Source organism: Centroberyx gerrardi, chromosome 11 (assembly GCF_048128805.1).
Source record: "Centroberyx gerrardi isolate f3 chromosome 11, fCenGer3.hap1.cur.20231027, whole genome shotgun sequence".
NCBI classification, from domain to species: Eukaryota; Metazoa; Chordata; class Actinopteri; order Beryciformes; family Berycidae; genus Centroberyx; species Centroberyx gerrardi.
The window spans coordinates 17856885-17875126 of record NC_136007.1 but is presented as its reverse complement, the minus strand read 5'-3'; the positions used below and the strand labels follow the sequence as shown (position 1 = coordinate 17875126).

Genomic DNA, 18242 nt, shown 5'->3' with positions numbered 1-18242 from the left:
TGATGCTGCACCTACAGGCTATTATAAGTGCCCGGTGCCGTCGGAGTCTCTACAGTAATGAAGGTGTAATAAACAGTCGCCTGGATTAGGGGGACAAAGATGGCTCGGTGACGTCAATCGGCGAGTCTCATGTTGAAATGGGTGGCCAGAGACACCAAAGACACCATTTTATTGATCACGACAGCGACGTTTTTTGTCTACCGACGCCGTCATTGTGATTATACATGTATGTTTCTTTCATATGCACCGCGCAACATGGTCACGTTTAGGCTTAAAGCGCTCGTGAGGGATCTTATTTTGGCAGCAAGGGTGCATGTCAACAAAATGGCGTTCTTTGAAAGGGGGTGTGGCGAGCTTCACACTAGGTGCCTGGTTATTTCATAGTAAATATATGGCCAAGGGATGTAGTGGAGGGTAAATCCACCTAAAAACAGGTTACCCACCTTTTTATTTGAGGAATAGGTTTACTCACCTGTTCAGACTGGCATAAATCTGCATAAATTCATAGTAGATATTACAGTAAATGGCATCAGTCTGATGTAGCCTAGTTTACATGAGGATATAGGGTCTTTTAAGGTAGTTCTCCTTCAGAGGGGGTTCTAGAGGTCCCTCTGCAAAATAAGGAATAGTTTAATTTCATTGTTAATAACTCAAAATTATTCCCACAACAGAATAAGAATGAGTGTTATCATAGGTTTCACTCTCACCACTATTATCTCCCCATGTAGTGACAACATAGACAGTAGCACAATTCAATACTAAACTGATAACATCTTATATGGAAGTCCTTGGGACAAAATATTATCAAATGGGGGTCGGTGGACTAATGTGTGTCTATCTTGGTGTCCATGACATGGAAATGTTTAAGAACCCCTGTTTTAAAGTAGAAAACATAAATGAATGCTTTTCTGAAAATATAATTGCTTTTTGTTCATAGTGGTAATGGTTTGTCTCATGATGAGGTCATACTTTACCCACCTTTTTATTTACCACTACATCACTGGGAATGGCATAAAGTACTAGTCTTTGGGAAAGATGGCCTATAACTTATTTTTTAGCTGCCTCTGTAGAAGTATAAGCCTATGCCTTAAGAAAGGATATACACGTTCTTGCTTTTTTAATAGTGCTTTTAGTAGGGTTCTTAGTTTGATAGTGAGACTTTTTTTCATTTTAGCCTGAAGAAACCTTTTGGCAGAGAGGATTCTTAACAGAAGTTTCAAAAAGGATTTTTGTTGCTCTATTCATTTGCAGAGACATTGCCAGAAAGATTGTATGAGTAAATGATGATAATCAGGCTATAGCCTATCTCTGTTCATGTTTTATAGGGTTTGTTGAACTATCAGAAAGCCTTTCATGCTCAAAGAGGCAGAATATTAAATCCCCAACCAAAAGGGTGGCAGCACCTATCACCATAATACATAATCCAACTGGTTTTATCTTACTGCGTGTTATGCCTCGCTTATTTGGAAAAGTTTCATGGACATGTCTGTAACAGGAATGAATAAAATTAATTTAGGGTCTACTGCAGATCATTGACTGGATTATGCTTAGTAGTGAAGGTCACTGCTGCCCTATTGGTTTATTCCGCCCCTTTCTAAATAGTGGGATTTGCAGATGTTTGAATGCTATTTGGGTTTTATACAGTATACCTACTGATAATGGTGCACTATGACCGTGTTGATGATGGGGGAGATTTTTTGTTGTGTATATTTGTAGCCTATAGGTAGCCTATATTGGTCGGGGTGGTAATTGACACTCGAGCAATCCCTAATCAAGTTAAGTAATTGCACTGTGTGACCTACTGGTGCTGTTTCATACCCCTCCAGTCACTCAAACATCCATTGAGGTTCCCCTGACACCCACTATCAGCTTACTCCACATTATGAGTCCCATATGAGCAGAGATCTCACTTAATAAAGTCCCCTCTTAAACCCACAGCTCATCCCTTGCTAGACCAGGAAAAGCTCAGCTCGTTCAGCTCTTTTCTGGGAGTCGTGATTTCAAACTTGTTCAGTGGAAAGTATAATCTTTTCATTCATCTCATTCATTTCATTCAGTTGCCTAACACCCAGATTTCATTGGCAATGATTGATTTGCCTCTACTCTTGGCTCTTATCAAGGTCATGTTTGATCATATTTAATGTGGTGAAATGGGAGTGGGAATGGGAGTGTGTTTGTCATTAATATTAATATTACTATTACTGCCACTGCTACGACTACTATTATTATTACTACATTTAAATATATTTGTATGGGACTCTAAAAACAGTGTAAAAACAATGATAAATAAAAGCCAATAAGTTCAAATATAATGTGTGTTTTTGCAACAATAAAGTGCTGACTTTTTGTAAAGGTACTTATTGTTGTTAGGCCTGTAAAGAGATGCAATATTCCTTTTAATATTTGATAAATTTCCACTTTAGTTTTTTCGGATTTTGAAAATTCTTAAATAGTGTTAAAAACAATCTTGCATATAAATTGTATTCCTCTACAAATATCCAAACTCTTATGAAACCATGGTAGGTGTGTGAACCTTAAGCTCACCTAAACTGATGTATTATCCATGTATGGTTGTCAGGTGATGAAACACTTAATTTGTTTGGTGTGCAGGGTAATCAAACATGTAATCTCCCTGTGTGTATGAGTAATTTCCCCCTCAACCCAATTAAAGGGATAATTAGGGCCAGCTGTTTGAATGCCTTAGATAGCAATCAGGCAATTTGGCCAGCCTTAGTCAATATAAATGTGACAAACTTTGGGCCTAGAGACATATCATGCCATAATCAAAAGAAATTGCTGAAGACCTCTAGAATTTCTAAAACAATTTCTAAAAGTGGAGCTAGAGCTCTACACAAGAGACATGCTGTCCAAATAGAGGAACTTTGACACAGTAGGTCATCCTACTATAATATTTCCAAAGACCTCTCTCCCTCAGCTATGGTCAGTGTTCATGACTCCAACACCAAAAAGACACTGAGGAAAAATGGGAAGGAAAAACAAGCAAGTCTGCATCAGAATATTTGGTTGAAGACCAAGAAATTTAAGGCTTTGCAATAGCCAAGTCAAAGTCCAAACCTTCAGTAAACTCAAGTGAGATGTTGTGGCAGGACCTTAAACAAGCAGTTCATGCTCAAAAACCCACAAATGTCACTGAGTTGAAGAAGCTCTATATGGAAGAATGGGACAAAATTCCTCCATGGTGCTGCGAGAAACTGATCATCTATTTCAGGAAGCATTTGGTTACAGTTATTAGTTAGATAAATAAGTATCCAAATTTGTGTAGTCTGTTCACTCAGGGTTCCCTTAATAGATTTCGGTTGAAGGTTTGATAACCTTCACTGTCAAAATTTTTTTTAAAAAATGCAGGAACTCAGGTGGGAACTACAGCAATGCATATGTTTATGAGATGATAGATAAATGTGAGTGGCTCTGGTTGTGCAGACTAGAGTGCAGACTACACCACATGGTGGTGCCATGGGACAACACCCTCTTTAGTGAAGAGGAACGTTTGATCACCTCTGTGGAGGCATTGTAACTCCCTGTCACACTCTCTGGTAGCTGTTGTGTTGCTGTTCTCCTTCCTGTTCTTCTCATGGTCGGGACCTGGATGATACTGTGGAGGATACACAGTTGTACAGTTGGCCTTCACACACAGATCAACCTCATACCACTACATCCACCACATAGAAAAGAGAATTATGATCCTTGAGTTTGTCTTGTCTGCAGTTTGTCACTCCTAAGAGTTGATTGTAACTATCGTTGCACTGTTGTAACCTACAGTACAGTAGAGCAACCATTCTATGATGTCACTGTGTAAAAGGTGGCACACTGAATTAAGTTTAAAGTGAAATGAGATTTTTTTTTTTCATTTTGTGAATTAATACTGTGGATACTAGTACAATATGTACATACAATGCCATGCTGTTGACCTTTTTTTTCTTATCTTGAATGTCCTCAAGTTCCTTGGAGATGATATTTAACTTCAATGCAAAATGTTCAGCTTTTTTCTTTTTTTGTGTTTCTGATTTCCTTGGCTTTTGTTTTACTTTTTTATTTAATGTGTGGCATTGATTTTTAAAATGACTACACAAACAATATGTTTTGTTAGTCAGAAGTCTTTTTCCACCTCAACAAGCACACATGCACAATTAACTTGTTTATTTGTGTTGGTCATATGACAAATTGACCAGTTTATAGTATTATTATTTATTACTGACATCCATGTGCTTTTTGCATTGTCCTCCATTAACTTATTTTCCACTTCAAAATGCATAATAATTACAGCTAACTCATACATATATAAAAAGATTTTATGTTTGTCTAACATCAATGACGTTTGTATGCATATTAAACTCTGCCATGATATGATGGTGATGCATATGAGACTTGTAGTCTTTCGGTTAACACACAAAAAATATGTTTCAGATGAGATGATGCATCTTGATCTCACCAGGTGAACCAATATACAGCCAGGAAATTCTACACAGCTGTTGTGGATGGAAGTTGTGGACCAATTCATTGTCATGTACTAAGGATGAGGGACAGAATATTAATGTGGAGGATGTGCTGCTAGTAGTGCACAGTTCAGACATGAGTCTTGATCTGGAGGCCTTGAGCCATGACTTCCTCTGAAAGATTAAGTTGAAGACGGACATGAAACCCTTGCCACCGTAAATATTCTGCTCCATGGTGGCCATGTTGATTCTGACTTCAATCATTAATGGGAAATGATCCTAAACAAATGGCTGCTAGTCTTGATTCTTAACAGAGGACGACAAGAAACAAAAGGAGACCCTGCAGAGATTTGAATAATACAAAAATTCCACTCTGACAGGATGAATTGGAGCCATGTAGACAGCTAAGATAAAATAAAGGAAATAATAAATTGGGCAAAATGTCCACATACTGCCAATTTTGCACTGCAGAAGACAAAGCATTTAGAAAATGTATGTCTTGGTTTCATACAATAAAAACAGTGGGTTCGAATTCCAGTTGCCACTTCGCTGTTCAATGAAGTCACTCAGATTTGCTCAACTAGGATCGTTGTTATGTGTTGCTCTCTCCCATGTGGATCTAGTGGAAGGAGGCTTGATAAAGGTATGTATGCAGTGAGGAGATACAGGGGAGCCTGAGCAACACTCTTCCATTTGCTCAACAAGGGCCTGCGGTAAAATGACATTTCTCCTCCAGGCCTCTGGAGATAAGGTTGCCATACGAATAATAGTCAAAGAAGCAGTTGCAACAGAGCAGGGGAATTTTAATTTTGTTTAAAAGTGCCTTTACAGTATCCCATGAGGTATGCAATTCTGATGAGTTGAGACAACTGAGGTTGTCAATGATTGACTGAAAAGTTTTGTGTAGTAGACATTACCGTTCTCTGTATTTTCACATACCACCAACCAACACGCAGAATCTCAATTTCATAACACAATCTCATCATTATAGAAAACAAACAATGAATCCAGAGTCAAGGTCATACATAATGAAATCCTGTCAGTTAAGAGTGGGGATTTCATTCACAGTTGTGGTCCTATTTTGCATTTGCTCACATTCCAACAATCACAAAAAGGTGTGTGGCACCCAAAGTGTCGCTCAGCCACTAAAAAGCCTGAAGCATAAACGTCTTAACAACCAAGTAAAACATCCCCTGGTGAGGTTCTCAAGAATTTGAAATAAACTATTGCTTTTTTTTTTTAATGCATTTGTGCACAACATCTCAGTGACAATTACATGAACCGACAGTAAACCCATACACACCTGGGACATCACTAACTCAGAGGTCTGGTGTAAGGAGTGATATTGCACTGCTTTTCATCAAACAATAAAGGTATTACATCAGGGCCAGACGACTGTCAGTACACCCATGACACAGGCACCCACTGTGGGGTGGAGGTGGCGCGCTCGATGGCCTCTTCCACTCCTTTCACACTCTCATCGACGTCGTTGTTGACAAGAATCACGTCAAAGAAGTGTCTATATGTGGTGAGAATGGCCTCGGACTCCTTCTGGATCATCTGCAGGGATTCCGTCTAAGAGGCAAGACACAAATGAATTAGTGGTTGTGCTGATGAAGTTTGCCGTTTTGGAGATTAATGCTTACCGCTTAAGTATATTCAGAAAATGAATGAATAAGCACCTGGGCAGCTGTGTTGGTGGGCGCGATGAACACCACGAGAGGTGCAAAATCAGCAGTTCTCAAGAGTTTCAAGGTCTGCATTAAAAAGTTAGAAGATTTTATGTTAGATCGGGGAGGCACACTAGACTGAAACAAATAGCTTGCAGAGGGATCTAGTTTTAATCTGATGATGTATGCTTGCAAAAGAAACTGCGGATGCCAACCTGCGGTTCTATATCCAGCAAAGCGATTTTGCCTTGCTCATGGATCTTCTGGATGGTTTCAATTTTGGTGCCGAACATACTTCCCTGGAAGCTGCCATATTCCAGCAGCTCGTTCCCAGAGATGCACTTGGTCATGGCTTCGTTGGAGATGAAATAGTAGTCCTGTCCGTTCTCTTCATCCTTACGCTGGGGCCTGGTGGTGTCTGCGTAGAGACAGAGGTATACGTAGCTCAAGCTTAAGACTGGACAATTCAGCAAATTTTGCTGCTTTCTATAATTAGTAAAGATGAAGATGATGAATCTACTTACGTGGTGCAGGGTAGGCAAATTTCTCAGGGTATTTGGTCAGCAATGCATTTTTGATATGGCTCCTTCCTACACCAGGGGCACCTAAGTGAGGCAAAATTTAAGAAATAATACAATAAATGACATTTTAATTAAATCTGATCACATAGGGCTTAAAATCGGAACCTTTGGTTGCAGTGAAGCACCATCTGTTGAACCACTCTAGCTTTCATTTTTTTCCAGTCTCAAACTAATTCTCTGACTTTTTCATACAAAGACTGACTGTCTGTTACAGCTAAACACAAGATTCACATGTATTTTGAGGCTGTAAAAGAATTCTGTTTATTTGTATGGTTTGGGAACATTGGAATAAAATACATCTGTAATCCAAAAAAACTATTTTCTACTAAATAGTCAAATTCATCAAGAACATGAACTTGATCCTACTGATAAATAAGGTAACTAACAGGCTAGGGAGCTTACCAATAAGCACCAGTGTTTTTCTGTTGAAGGCGGGGAGCCGGACAACCTCCTCATAAGAAATCACATCCAGCTGGTCGAAAACTGCCAAAGGGAGAGTTTGTTTTAGAGAAAGCCATATGAGAATACACTTGAGAAAAAGTCTAGGTAAACACAATTACAGTAATATACTCACTAGAGCTGTGTTTGGCCAGGTACTTGTCTTTGCACTTCTTCTTCTTTCCAAAGGGGCTGCAGGATTGATGGCCCTCTTTGGCTTTGCTTTTACTTGCCAATCTCCTGCAGGGGAAACAGGGGGTTCGGTTGAGCTGGGCCCGGTTCGTCTAAGTCCATCTGACACTTAATATCATCCAAATCAAACATTGCTGGTATTTCATGGTAAGCACAAGCTTATAAAGCAGGAGCTAAGCATCAGACACGGTATGACTGAGCGGCGTACCATTCTTGGAGCTCTGGGGACGGTATGAGTCCAGCGAAGTCAGCAGCACAACTTTCCACTCTGCCTTGCCACCAGTTAGGATCCTGCTTGTTGATGATCTGGATGATGTTGCCGGTTTGAAACTTCATGCCAGCCTCTTTGCATGGGATGAGGTCATCCTTGGCAGGGTCGTAGTCAAACTGGGCCCTCATGTACATCTGCAGGTGAAGAGCACATGGCAGCCAAGAGGAGAGTCACGTAAATCCCCATGTTAGCAATGAACTAACACATGTATATGACAGCTACATGAGTCTTCATTGTAATTTAACAGTTTGCTTACATTTGTAGTTTTTGTAGGCAAAACAAATCACACCTATATTGTTATGGCGGGAGCTAAAAGTTACGAGTACATTTCCATCAGCAAATGCTAACATAAATGACATACTCAAGGAAATAAAAATCTGGATTGGGGCCTCAAACATTTATCTTTTTTTCTATAAATGTTAACTAGGGAAAATCACCCTTAAACAGAATTTACGAGTTCATGTTATGATCTTGGACAGCTCAATCAATATTGTGAACATGAACAACTTTCTCCCACAGCTAGAATCCAGAGAGCGTAGCCTCTAATCTGTCACGTCATCAATCCACCTTCTGGAGCTGATCTGTTCTCAACTTGTCTCAACAAGGTTTTTAACCCAAATGAGGTTAATTTCTGTTCTGAAACAGAGAATGTAAAAGATGTCAGGAAAATCAACCCTAGGTACTGTCCCACATGTCCACAAAGTTGGTGTCTTATTAACCGTCAGTTCAGCAGCTCCAGGCAGTATTGTTTGTTGACGTGGCAGATCAGAATCTCAACTCTTCCAGTGTTTTCCATGTTTTGTGTGTGTGTGTGTGTGTGTGTGTCTGTGTGTGTGAGGTTATGTACATACCTTGACTAAATTGTCTAAGATCATAGGAATAACATATGTAAATTCTTCTCAGGGTAGATTATCACATTGGTTAGTGATCAATTCATGGGCACTCCAGTGGTATCAGTTCACCCAGTGGAGGGGTTTGGGTCGCCAAAAATGATGCTCTTTGAACATAATGGGATTAAAAGCTTTCTAACTACTTCCTAATGGACTATAAGCTTCAAATTAGACTGCCATCACTGACCACACCAAGACAGCAATTATTGCTTAACTGTATTATATATTATTGATAAACTGTATAAGGTTGTAAGATCACTGAATAAAACAAGATTAAAAATATTTTTTTCCATGTAGTCATTTAATTAACACATTCATTTAACTTATATTTAATACACTGTAAACAATAAAATGTCCCAATCAAATCTGAAACGTGAACTTTTATTTTGTCTAATCAATGGCAGTAATCAAGCCAGCAGCTGTTCATATGCCACAGAAAACCATATGAATGGCTGCTGGAGAAAATAATATATTGTGGCCAGCAGATGGCAGAATGAAACACACTAGCAAAGTGTTTCAAGTCAAATTAGCAAAGCTAATGTGAGTGATGATCTTTAAATCGGACCACTAGAGGAAACTAATTTGATAGTCACCTGCGTCTTTCATTGACTTATGGAAGATTCACCTGATAAAGAACAAATTCCTTTGAACAGATGTTTGCAGAAGGAAGGATTGGTAGAGAGAAGTGCCATTCAATCAAGGAACAGCGGATTACTTTGAAAACTTTTCACAGAAGCAAAACGGTCACACCATCAAACTCATCTTTTAACAAAATATATACCAATTAGAAGAGATTATTAGGTCTGAATGGAAAGATCAAGTTCTTGGATTATTCATGCAAATGAACTTGAGTTTGGAAAGAACAAAGAAAAGGAAAAAAAAACAAAGATTAGAAGAAAAAAAAAGAACAGAATAATCATATCGATACAAAAAGGCACCACAGGACTCCACTATGAGTAGGAAGTGCATACTCTGTCGGTCATGTGTTTACCTCACAGGCCCGGGAGCGACTCTGCAGGTTGGGAATGATCTTCATAGTGACTACTCCATTACTTTCTTTCTGCATGTGAAGATGACAATCATTTTACTCATATTTATCCATATACATGCAAAGATTTCATTAAAAATTAGTTTTGTTGACTGTGTTGACCACAACACGTTGTTTTTTAAGAAAGTCAAGATATAGGGTACTAACTTACCAGGATCTTTTGTAGCTGGTCAACAGATTGGTTGGTCACACTTTTCCCATTGATTTCAGCTATTTCATCCCCTTCATGTAAGGAACCTGTAGAGAAGCAGAAACCAGAAGAGGTCTAGTAACACCAAACAGGGCCTTGTTTGTTCCAGTTCAATTTCTATACTGATATTATTAGTGTACTTAGTATTAATAGCTATTGAGGTAGCAGCAATTCTCCTGAGAGATAAATCAAAGGCAAAAAAAAAGCCTTAAAACTTGCTTTTTAAGTTGCTTTTTTTGCCTTTGATTCATCTCTAAAGAGTTAAAAGGAAAAAAAAGAAACAGAAGAGAGATCACAGGGGAAAGGGCATACAAGACAACAATGTATTAAAAGAGGCATTATGATAGGAATAGAATAATTAACAATGATGATGGTGGTAGCAATGAGCACCAAGCAGCAAGGACGGTGATAGCCTGAAGGTCAGCCCAGACCAGCTGGGGAAACCTGGCCAGATAAAGTGAATAACTCATTCTTTCCCTTCCCTTAATAACAATCGTCACAGTGCTGCTCCTCAGCAAACTGCTGGACCTGCTGTAGCTGCTGAAGCTGCTCAATAGAAGACTGGTGGTACTGGGTGAAAGTGTTTGCATGTAAAACACTTGGGCTTTATGTCTCGGGCTTAGAGTCTCCAAGTCTCTGCTGACGTTAGTTGCCAATGTTGCTCAAATATAACACTTTGCCCATTGTTGCTAAACTGGCTGGTGGCCTCAGATATGTAAAGCATTACATTGTATTCTATTGTATTCTATGTATTTTGCAGTGTCCTGCTCAAGGGCCACATGGCTGCTGCTGAACACACTTGCTGTAGCTGGGATCGAACCGATGACCTTTTGGTTACAGGATGGCAACGTCCCGTTGACACTCAAGACGTTTTGGTGCTTAGATTCCTTACCTTGTCTGTGGATCATGCCCCCATGCAATATTCTGGCCACAGTGCACCTTTGCTTGTCGTTCAGTTTCAGAGTCACCCCCTACAGACATAGACCACAGTCATTAAGGAGGAAATTGGTAACACAAATCTGCACAATACTGACAATATTAAAACTGTGCGTGTCTGTGTGTGTGGAGAGAGAAGGACAGACAGAGAGGTTGACGTACCATTGGCTCTGAGGGATTTTTTTCAAACTCTACTTCTCTCATCTTGGTCAACTCTGCGCCGTTCATGTGGCCCGCACTCCCATTGGTGTACACTTCAGCTCCCTTATTCTCATAGGTTTGCATAGCCGCCTGTAAAAAAAAAATATATATATATAAATATTATTATATACTATTTTGTTTCCCACAAAACAAACCAGTTTTGCTCAAAGAGGAACAAAAGAAAACAAAAACAAACTTTGAACTGTTCTTACAATATGATCTGCAAATAATTGTAAAAACACTGTTCCAATGGAGCACAGTCAGATAATGCAGACAGATCAGATTATTATGATATTGGTACTTCCACTAACTGCAGCAAAAGCTTTTCGCTAATGTGTGCCAACAGCTATGTTTCATTTGCAGTTTCAACATATGTTCAAGGTTGAAAATTAACCCAATGTTATAACACCTCATTAACCATGTCCAGTGATCTGCTCCACCCGGTTCATGTGGTCATGGATACCACCACTCTCATTGGGGGATCACATTCAAAGAATAGCATTGATGTAAGGAAACAAATTCTTCTCAGCAAGTATTGTAAGTGATCGATCTTCTGCAGTTCAATCTAGAAACCAAAGACCCAACACATGCGATGTGATGTAATCAGGAGACGTTTCTGGGCCGGCTCCATTTCCGATTACCAGGAGGTCGACTTTGTGGATTCATACACTGTTTGTGCTTTTACACCCAAATGAACCCAAATGAAGAGTTCAAAAGCAGGAAATCCGTCTCTCCAGAAAATTTCCATGGTACTGCCATAATGTCAACAAAGTTGGTTTCCAGATCACTGTCAGTGGAGCAGTTCAGAGAAGAGTCTCCGACATCCCCAGATTAAGAGTCTTACATTTCTCCAGCTTTAACAGAAAGAACTCCTTTGACTAATCAGGACAATGCTGCCCAGTCAGAGGCGTGTAATGTGATTTCTGTTTTGTGGTGGATTTTCATTCTAAATGGATAAATGCATTTACATTTCTTTCATAAATGAAAAATGTATGTAAGTAGATAAGTGGTATCATTGTGTTTCTATTATCACATGTGACTTGCATTTAATCAACTTTCATTTTTAACTTTTTCTATTTCATTTTTTTCGAAGACAAATAGCTATTGTGAGTTTTAGGAATCACTGGGAAGATACAAACTTTGCAATATTCTCTGAAATCATTAGGGCAAGAGAGTCAAACAATAGCAATATACAGTATCTGTCCAGCTTGTCAGATCACAAGCAAACAACCTCACAGGTTGAACACAGCACAAGACCAGTCTGGCAAGCTGCCCAGAATTTGCTAAAGATAGTAAACTCCAAACAACTGGATTAGGACTAAACTGGGATAGCTACCTCTCACATAAAATATGGAACAATAAATGCACAACATCAAAAAGTATAAAAAATAAAAAATAAAAGCTCACTGCTGACATCAGAGACATGATTATCTGCATCAGCGCAATCCTTGAGCATGACTATACAATATCAGCACAACTGCCTCAGCACAAAAATACATTAGCCATTTTCCAGCATCAGCACTACAATAAACTAATAAAGATCATCATCGTCCTCCTCCTCCTCTCATGTAGTCTCACTTGTTTAACTGCAGGCAGTAGCCTAATTGTTTTATTTTCTATGATTCTTTATGGAAATTTTAGCAAATCTTTGGGATTTGTTTGTTTGCTTGGGAGGTGTTTTTTTGGTGAGATAATTGTCTTTCACTATAGTTGGCATGTGCACATTATTGTGACTCCCTTCACATTAGCCACCACACATGTACTTCTAACTTCTGGAGAAAGTAACCTTCCCTAGTAACCTATTTGGAAAACCAGTGTGCTTAGTCATCATTTGGTTAATTGTAGGCAATAATTGTGGTGGAGAGTAGACTCATTTAGACCACTTCAGGAGTTGGAGAGGGGAGTTTACTGAGCAAAAAAAATATATTTGTTAGTGGTGGTGAGTCAAGAGATGACTAAATGAAGGAGTCATAAAAGTCAACAAGTTGTTTTGCTGTGCAACATGATACAGTTATTTACCAGCCACGAGCTAGACAAAATAGACTCTGTCATATCTTGGGACTGTACCAAGCGGGACTGTTTGGACGGGGTCCCTGCTGAACAGATGACATTACATCCTCTGCGTCATAATCTTGCTGCAGAGAAAATCACAGCACTATCTTAAGACACCACACACTGAGCTCCATCTCCTTTGAAATTCAAAGATTTCTTACATGCTGTTCCTAAGGTCTACGGCAGCCCAATCAAAGTCTGTGAACATCAAGAACTCTCTCCCAAACCACAGAGCAAAGAGTCAAACTTTGTTTTCATCTGTCTGAAGTTGCTCCAAAGACAATGAATGGGAGAGTGATTTTCTATGTTTGTGTTTTCATGACTAAATTAACTTAGTGGTGAAGCACAAAGGCATGTGAAAGTACCTGAAAATGTACCATCATCCCCTGAAAATCCCCCTGGTTGATCTCCCAGTAACATTTATCATGTTTCTAAATTAGGACAGTTGCCCATTTTAGTCCCTAAGAATAACAACATCCTTTAATTGAGGGATGTTCCCCTGTAAGCATTATAAACCTCAGCATACAGAGCGAACCAGTGGGTTGTGAAAAGTGGATTTATGCTTTCTTCCCCTCAGCAAAGTGCTGACCCTCAGGACCGAGGAGGAAGTCACATGGTTAAAGGAAACTGACTAAGGTTAAGTCTGAAGGTCAATTAGTATCACTGGGATAATGAATATCTGTTGTACCGCAAAAACAGCTGAGGCCAGCTGAAGAAGATGTAATGTTGGCATATTTCAAACATATGCAATAGACTATATCTCCTGCAAGTTGGTTAGATCTGCAGAAACGACAAAGCACTTGGTTTGGTGTTGTATGCTTTAACAAAGTGATTAAAGGGCAAATTTCAACAGTAATATCTGCTGATCAAGTGTACTTCCATTAAATACACTTGCAAGATGGCCTACAAAAGCCCACGCACAAGACTGTATACTAGCTCAAAATCTTTACAGTAAACAAGCTGCAGCCCACTCAATCAGTCTAACAGAGAGATTACATCAACCCCAAGGTAAAATCCCCCGTCTTGTTTGGATTAGCGCTAAAAGGTATTTTGATTAAACTGATCTCATTATTCTCACGACAGCCTTTGTCAGTTTCAGAAGTTGGGAGAGTGCTGCGTAGTTTGAGGTGCTATCTGGGAAAAACAGCCTCATAGCGTGTCAGAACAAGTCGCTGAATAGAGGAAGACCCTGGCCGGCCCTCCCTTTGTGTCTCAGCAGAAAAGCGTGTTCCTCTGTGGCTTCCCGGTTCCTCTTCACTCACTTTAACAGAGTGTGAAGAGATAAACACATGATTGAGGTGGGCAAAAGAAAAGGTCTTACAGGCAGTTTGGGTGGCTTTGGGTGGTCATTGTCTTTCGAACATGGTTTCCTGATGTTATAAATACTGACCAATGAAAACAGTCAAACTCTGTTACTGTATGAAGCCATGAAGCCCTTTCAGAAGCTCCGTTATAGATTTTAGGTGTGGGAAAAACAGGATAAACAGCAAGTCAAATTTAGGATTTGATCAAGCAGCATGTGATCAATACATTTCAGAATGCCAAGTAGTATCTCTGGATAAAAATAAATACACTGTAAAAAAAAGAAAATCTATACATGTATTGTTCTATCTTTGGCTGTAAATATAGTGTAACCTATCACGTTGTAATCTTATTGATTACATTATAATGCTGTCCCTTTCTTATCCTCTCTAGATAAGATTGATCTGTATCTGCAGCCTAGAAATATTAATTATTAATCCATTTCCCCCCCTAAGGTTTAGGGTCGATCTCCTGCCAACAGACAAAGAATTATTGATCTACCAGAACATTGAAGGGACACAAAAGGAGACCCTCCCTTCATCAAATTACTGTGCGGGTAATGTAAAGACAGTAGGATTTAACTTTAGGCCTTATCAGATGAACTGTTAAACAACTATAATGCTTTTTGCACATGCACCTCCCAACTTTGAGTAAGTATTTGTATAGACTTTAATTAAGTAGCCTAGTTTAACGGGCTGTCGGTGTTGCTAGTGTTGTGTAAAAACAATGATCAAACTTTGGCGTTTTTGATGAGATTAGAAATGATATTAGAAAGCCCCCCGTCGCTGTGCAGTGGCTCAAACATCTGGCACGCCTCCTACTTCCTGTAAGTGGGAAGATGTTAGATGGCCGTCAGCGGCGTCCCGCCTCCAAGGAGCTTTGACAGCGAGATAAGACGGCGAACCCTCAATCTCATGCCAGGCCTCATCTGCCAGCAGCCTGATTTACCTTCACTTTCTGGGATGCTCTTAATGTTGGGACTGTTTTTGTTTTTTTCTTTGAAATTGAGGCTGAGGTCATGAGAAGGATGAGGCACTGCTGAAAAAACATATAAATCACAGTCACCCTTTAGTTGAACTGCTATAGGGAGGGAAACATACACAGGCATGGCTGACTATCTATTTACAGCAGTGTACAGTTCTTTAGCCTGAAATATTTGGGGTGTATATTCTCCAGAGGAGCATAACTCAGTGTGAAGCAGTGCAACACTCAGCCTGCACACTAAAATGGCACACATGCACAGTCAGACTTACAGGGGAAACAAAAACATCCATCAGAAGAATGGGCCTATTCATTTTGTTTATCGTCATGACCAAACTCAAGATGAAAAAACCATAACATAAGTCATCCGAGACAGATTAGCTCCTCTAACATACACACTCCTACACCACAATCAGAAGTATGTGCACTAACAGCACACACACACACACACACACACACACACAAAGTGAAAGACCAGCATTCTCCACTTTCTATTCCCTGTGAGGCACTGGACCAGGTCACTTCACTTACGACACCGATTTCTCAGATCTGCATCGACTTGAGGAGGAACAGTTGGGCAAGACTGGAGCTCAAGGTTACTGAACTGCAAATTGCTGATGTCAGGAAAGGAGTTTCCTCACAAGGCCTCCCTTCTCCATTTCCCACAGTCGCTCAATGCTGACTTATCAGTTTCAGAGAAATAGTTTAGCACATAAAATTGCTATATACTGTTGGCTTTCAAAGTGGGGCCTGGGGATCCTCAAGGAAGGTCCAGTGTAGCTTACCTAGCAAAATCAAAATGGTTTAGGCTATATTATGAAAGAATGGACTGAAAGAAAGGTTAGGTTTCACCCTACCAATCAGTCTTGAACATTATTTGCCGAATCAAAGCCTACCTTATGGTAAATGAGTAAGAAAGTAGCGCTTACTTTGAAGTCAGTTCATTATTTTGTGGTCAGACATGTACAAGGCTTAATGTTTTATTTTAAAACATACCTTCTCATACACTGTAATGAGATCCTTACAATCAAAGTCACTAAACACTTGGAGTTAATTCCACAATATATTAATCTGGCCTTAAAGTGAAAACAAGTCATACATCAATACTTAAAATAACACCACAATATGATGTAATAAAAAATCTGCCCAGGCTCTCCTGTTTCACCACAGTGAGGCCTGGTGACACTAAGCCTTCAGCTGAGGCAGAACTAGTGAAAATGTCCCCAGAAGTACTTTAGAAAATGATTACTTTATTATCAGAATTGAGGCTAGCATTAAACATTTTGTCACTGATACTATAGGAATTGTGCAAAATATTTTCAACTTCTAGGGCTGAATGGCATTTACTATTTATAGAAACAACATCTTATGTGATTAAAGCTGGGAACATCATGGGCCTTCAGGCACGTGATGTGGCCAGCTTTCCCCCCCATCAGTCAACAGATGTCTGCATCTTTGATTTCTTTTTTTGGGGGGGGGGAATGCAGAAGTGAATCTGCCAATGACATGTCTACTGGACTCTACTCAGACTGAAGCTGACCAAGCAATACCGAGTAATGCAGTGGTGGTGGCTGCCTGAAGGGAAACACACAACCCGAGTTTACAGGACTTGACATGACACGGCAGACCTATGCGGCGCACAATTCTTTGTTTGAGGCATGAACATATTAAAATGCTACAAGCTACATTATGACAAAACATTTTACCTGTAGAAATCTTGTCGCACGAACAGAACAAACAACAGTCATGTGTCCCTCTGCAATCTTACCCTCTGCTTCCCGGAAGCAAACACCAAAAGATTTCGGGGGGAAAAACAAGGTAAAACGACACCGTACCTTTTCAGACTTTGGTTTGTTTTGGAGAAGCTGCTCCAGGTACAGATCGGAGAGGGCTGTCCGGACACTGTTGGTCGACTCCAGTGTGACAGCGGGTTCGTTTTTATTGGATTTTAACGTCATCTTTCCCTCTTGGCAAAAAAAAAAAAGAAAGACGAGTGAACCCGATGTGCCCCTGCTCAAGGTCCACCAGAGGCCGCCGGCCTGATAATGCTGAAGGAGGAGACGACGATAAGAGTCCTGACGCTGTGATAAATCACCGCAGCGGGATAAAAGTCCAAGGTTTTGATCAGTAGCAGGTGGGGTCCGGCCACTATCTGCTGCGGGGACACCGCTGACAAAGCAAGTAAACACGAGACTGCCGCTGCTGCTCGGAGGGGCAGGCTCGTGCTGCCTTCACGGGCTCCTCGTAAGCTCGTACTTCCCAGAACGGAAGTCGTAACAAAGTGGACCCTGTAACAAAAAATGTTGTTGTTGTTGTTGTTTTCGGTGGCGGTTGTTCTATTTTAGAGATAAAGCAGTGCAGAGCTACTTTGTGCTGCAGCAACAGAATGAAGAGGAAAATAATGTGCATCAGGTATGTAATTGATGTTTCATGATTTCTGCATATTTCAGCACAGTCTGCACATATCAAGTCAGAACATATGACACTTTTCCTGCTCCATGTGTTTATACATGCTTACATTTATACTTTATTTTAATATATATAATAATATATAATATACACATATTTCATTACATTTCGATTAAACCATATTTAAGTAAGCAGTCGAGACTCTTCAAAACTGTAACTAAATCCATACAAGAAAATAATCTATACTTGCTAATCTATTTTATTGCTTTTATCTATTTCATTTTTTTTTTCATCATTCTCATTATTTCAACATTTTTATAGCTGATTTTATATTCTATTTGTATGTTTGTATTCTATTTTCCTTTTCACTGATAAATCCTATCATTGCTGCTGCAACAACCTAATTTCCTCATGGGGATATAAATAAATAAATACATAATATATAAATAAAGTCTGATTTGATCTTGAATCTTTTCCATAAGCTGTTGAAACGGCTTCCATGCTCTCCGCCCCCTAAACATCACTCGGGTCGAAAATGTTCACTTTCGCCGTCTTATTTACCGCTTTAATTGAACCGTTCATTGACACTCAACATGTAGTCCCATATTTCCGACAGCGCCTGAACGC

At 39.7% G+C, this 18242-nt stretch overlaps 1 protein-coding gene across 1 annotated transcript; it reads right to left on the bottom strand.

Moving 5' to 3' along the window:
* Positions 1–5240: 5240 nt before the first annotated feature.
* On the bottom strand, positions 5241–17423 carry mpp1 (MAGUK p55 scaffold protein 1). The gene is made up of 12 exons (XM_071915228.2): positions 17042–17423; positions 10833–10961; positions 10627–10705; positions 9696–9781; positions 9488–9556; positions 7544–7740; positions 7280–7383; positions 7108–7188; positions 6649–6729; positions 6340–6542; positions 6137–6211; positions 5241–6029 (listed from the first exon to the last, which is right to left on the bottom strand). Exons 1-12 carry the CDS (start codon positions 17162–17164, stop codon positions 5853–5855), a joined length of 1404 nt encoding a protein of 467 aa, XP_071771329.1. The 5' UTR covers positions 17165–17423; the 3' UTR covers positions 5241–5852.
* Positions 17424–18242: the final 819 nt, after the last annotated feature.

Coding starts and splice junctions, on each gene's coding strand:
- mpp1 (XM_071915228.2), bottom strand. CDS start 17,164: ATGACGTTAAAATCCAATAAAAACGAACCCGCTGTCACACTGGAGTCG. Junction 10,706..10,832: donor AAAATCCCTCAGAGCCAATG/GTACGTCAACCT, acceptor CTATGTCTGTAG/GGGGTGACTCTGAAACTGAA. Junction 7,741..9,487: donor GTCGCTCCCGGGCCTGTGAG/GTAAACACATGA, acceptor CTTCACCTGCAG/ATGTACATGAGGGCCCAGTT.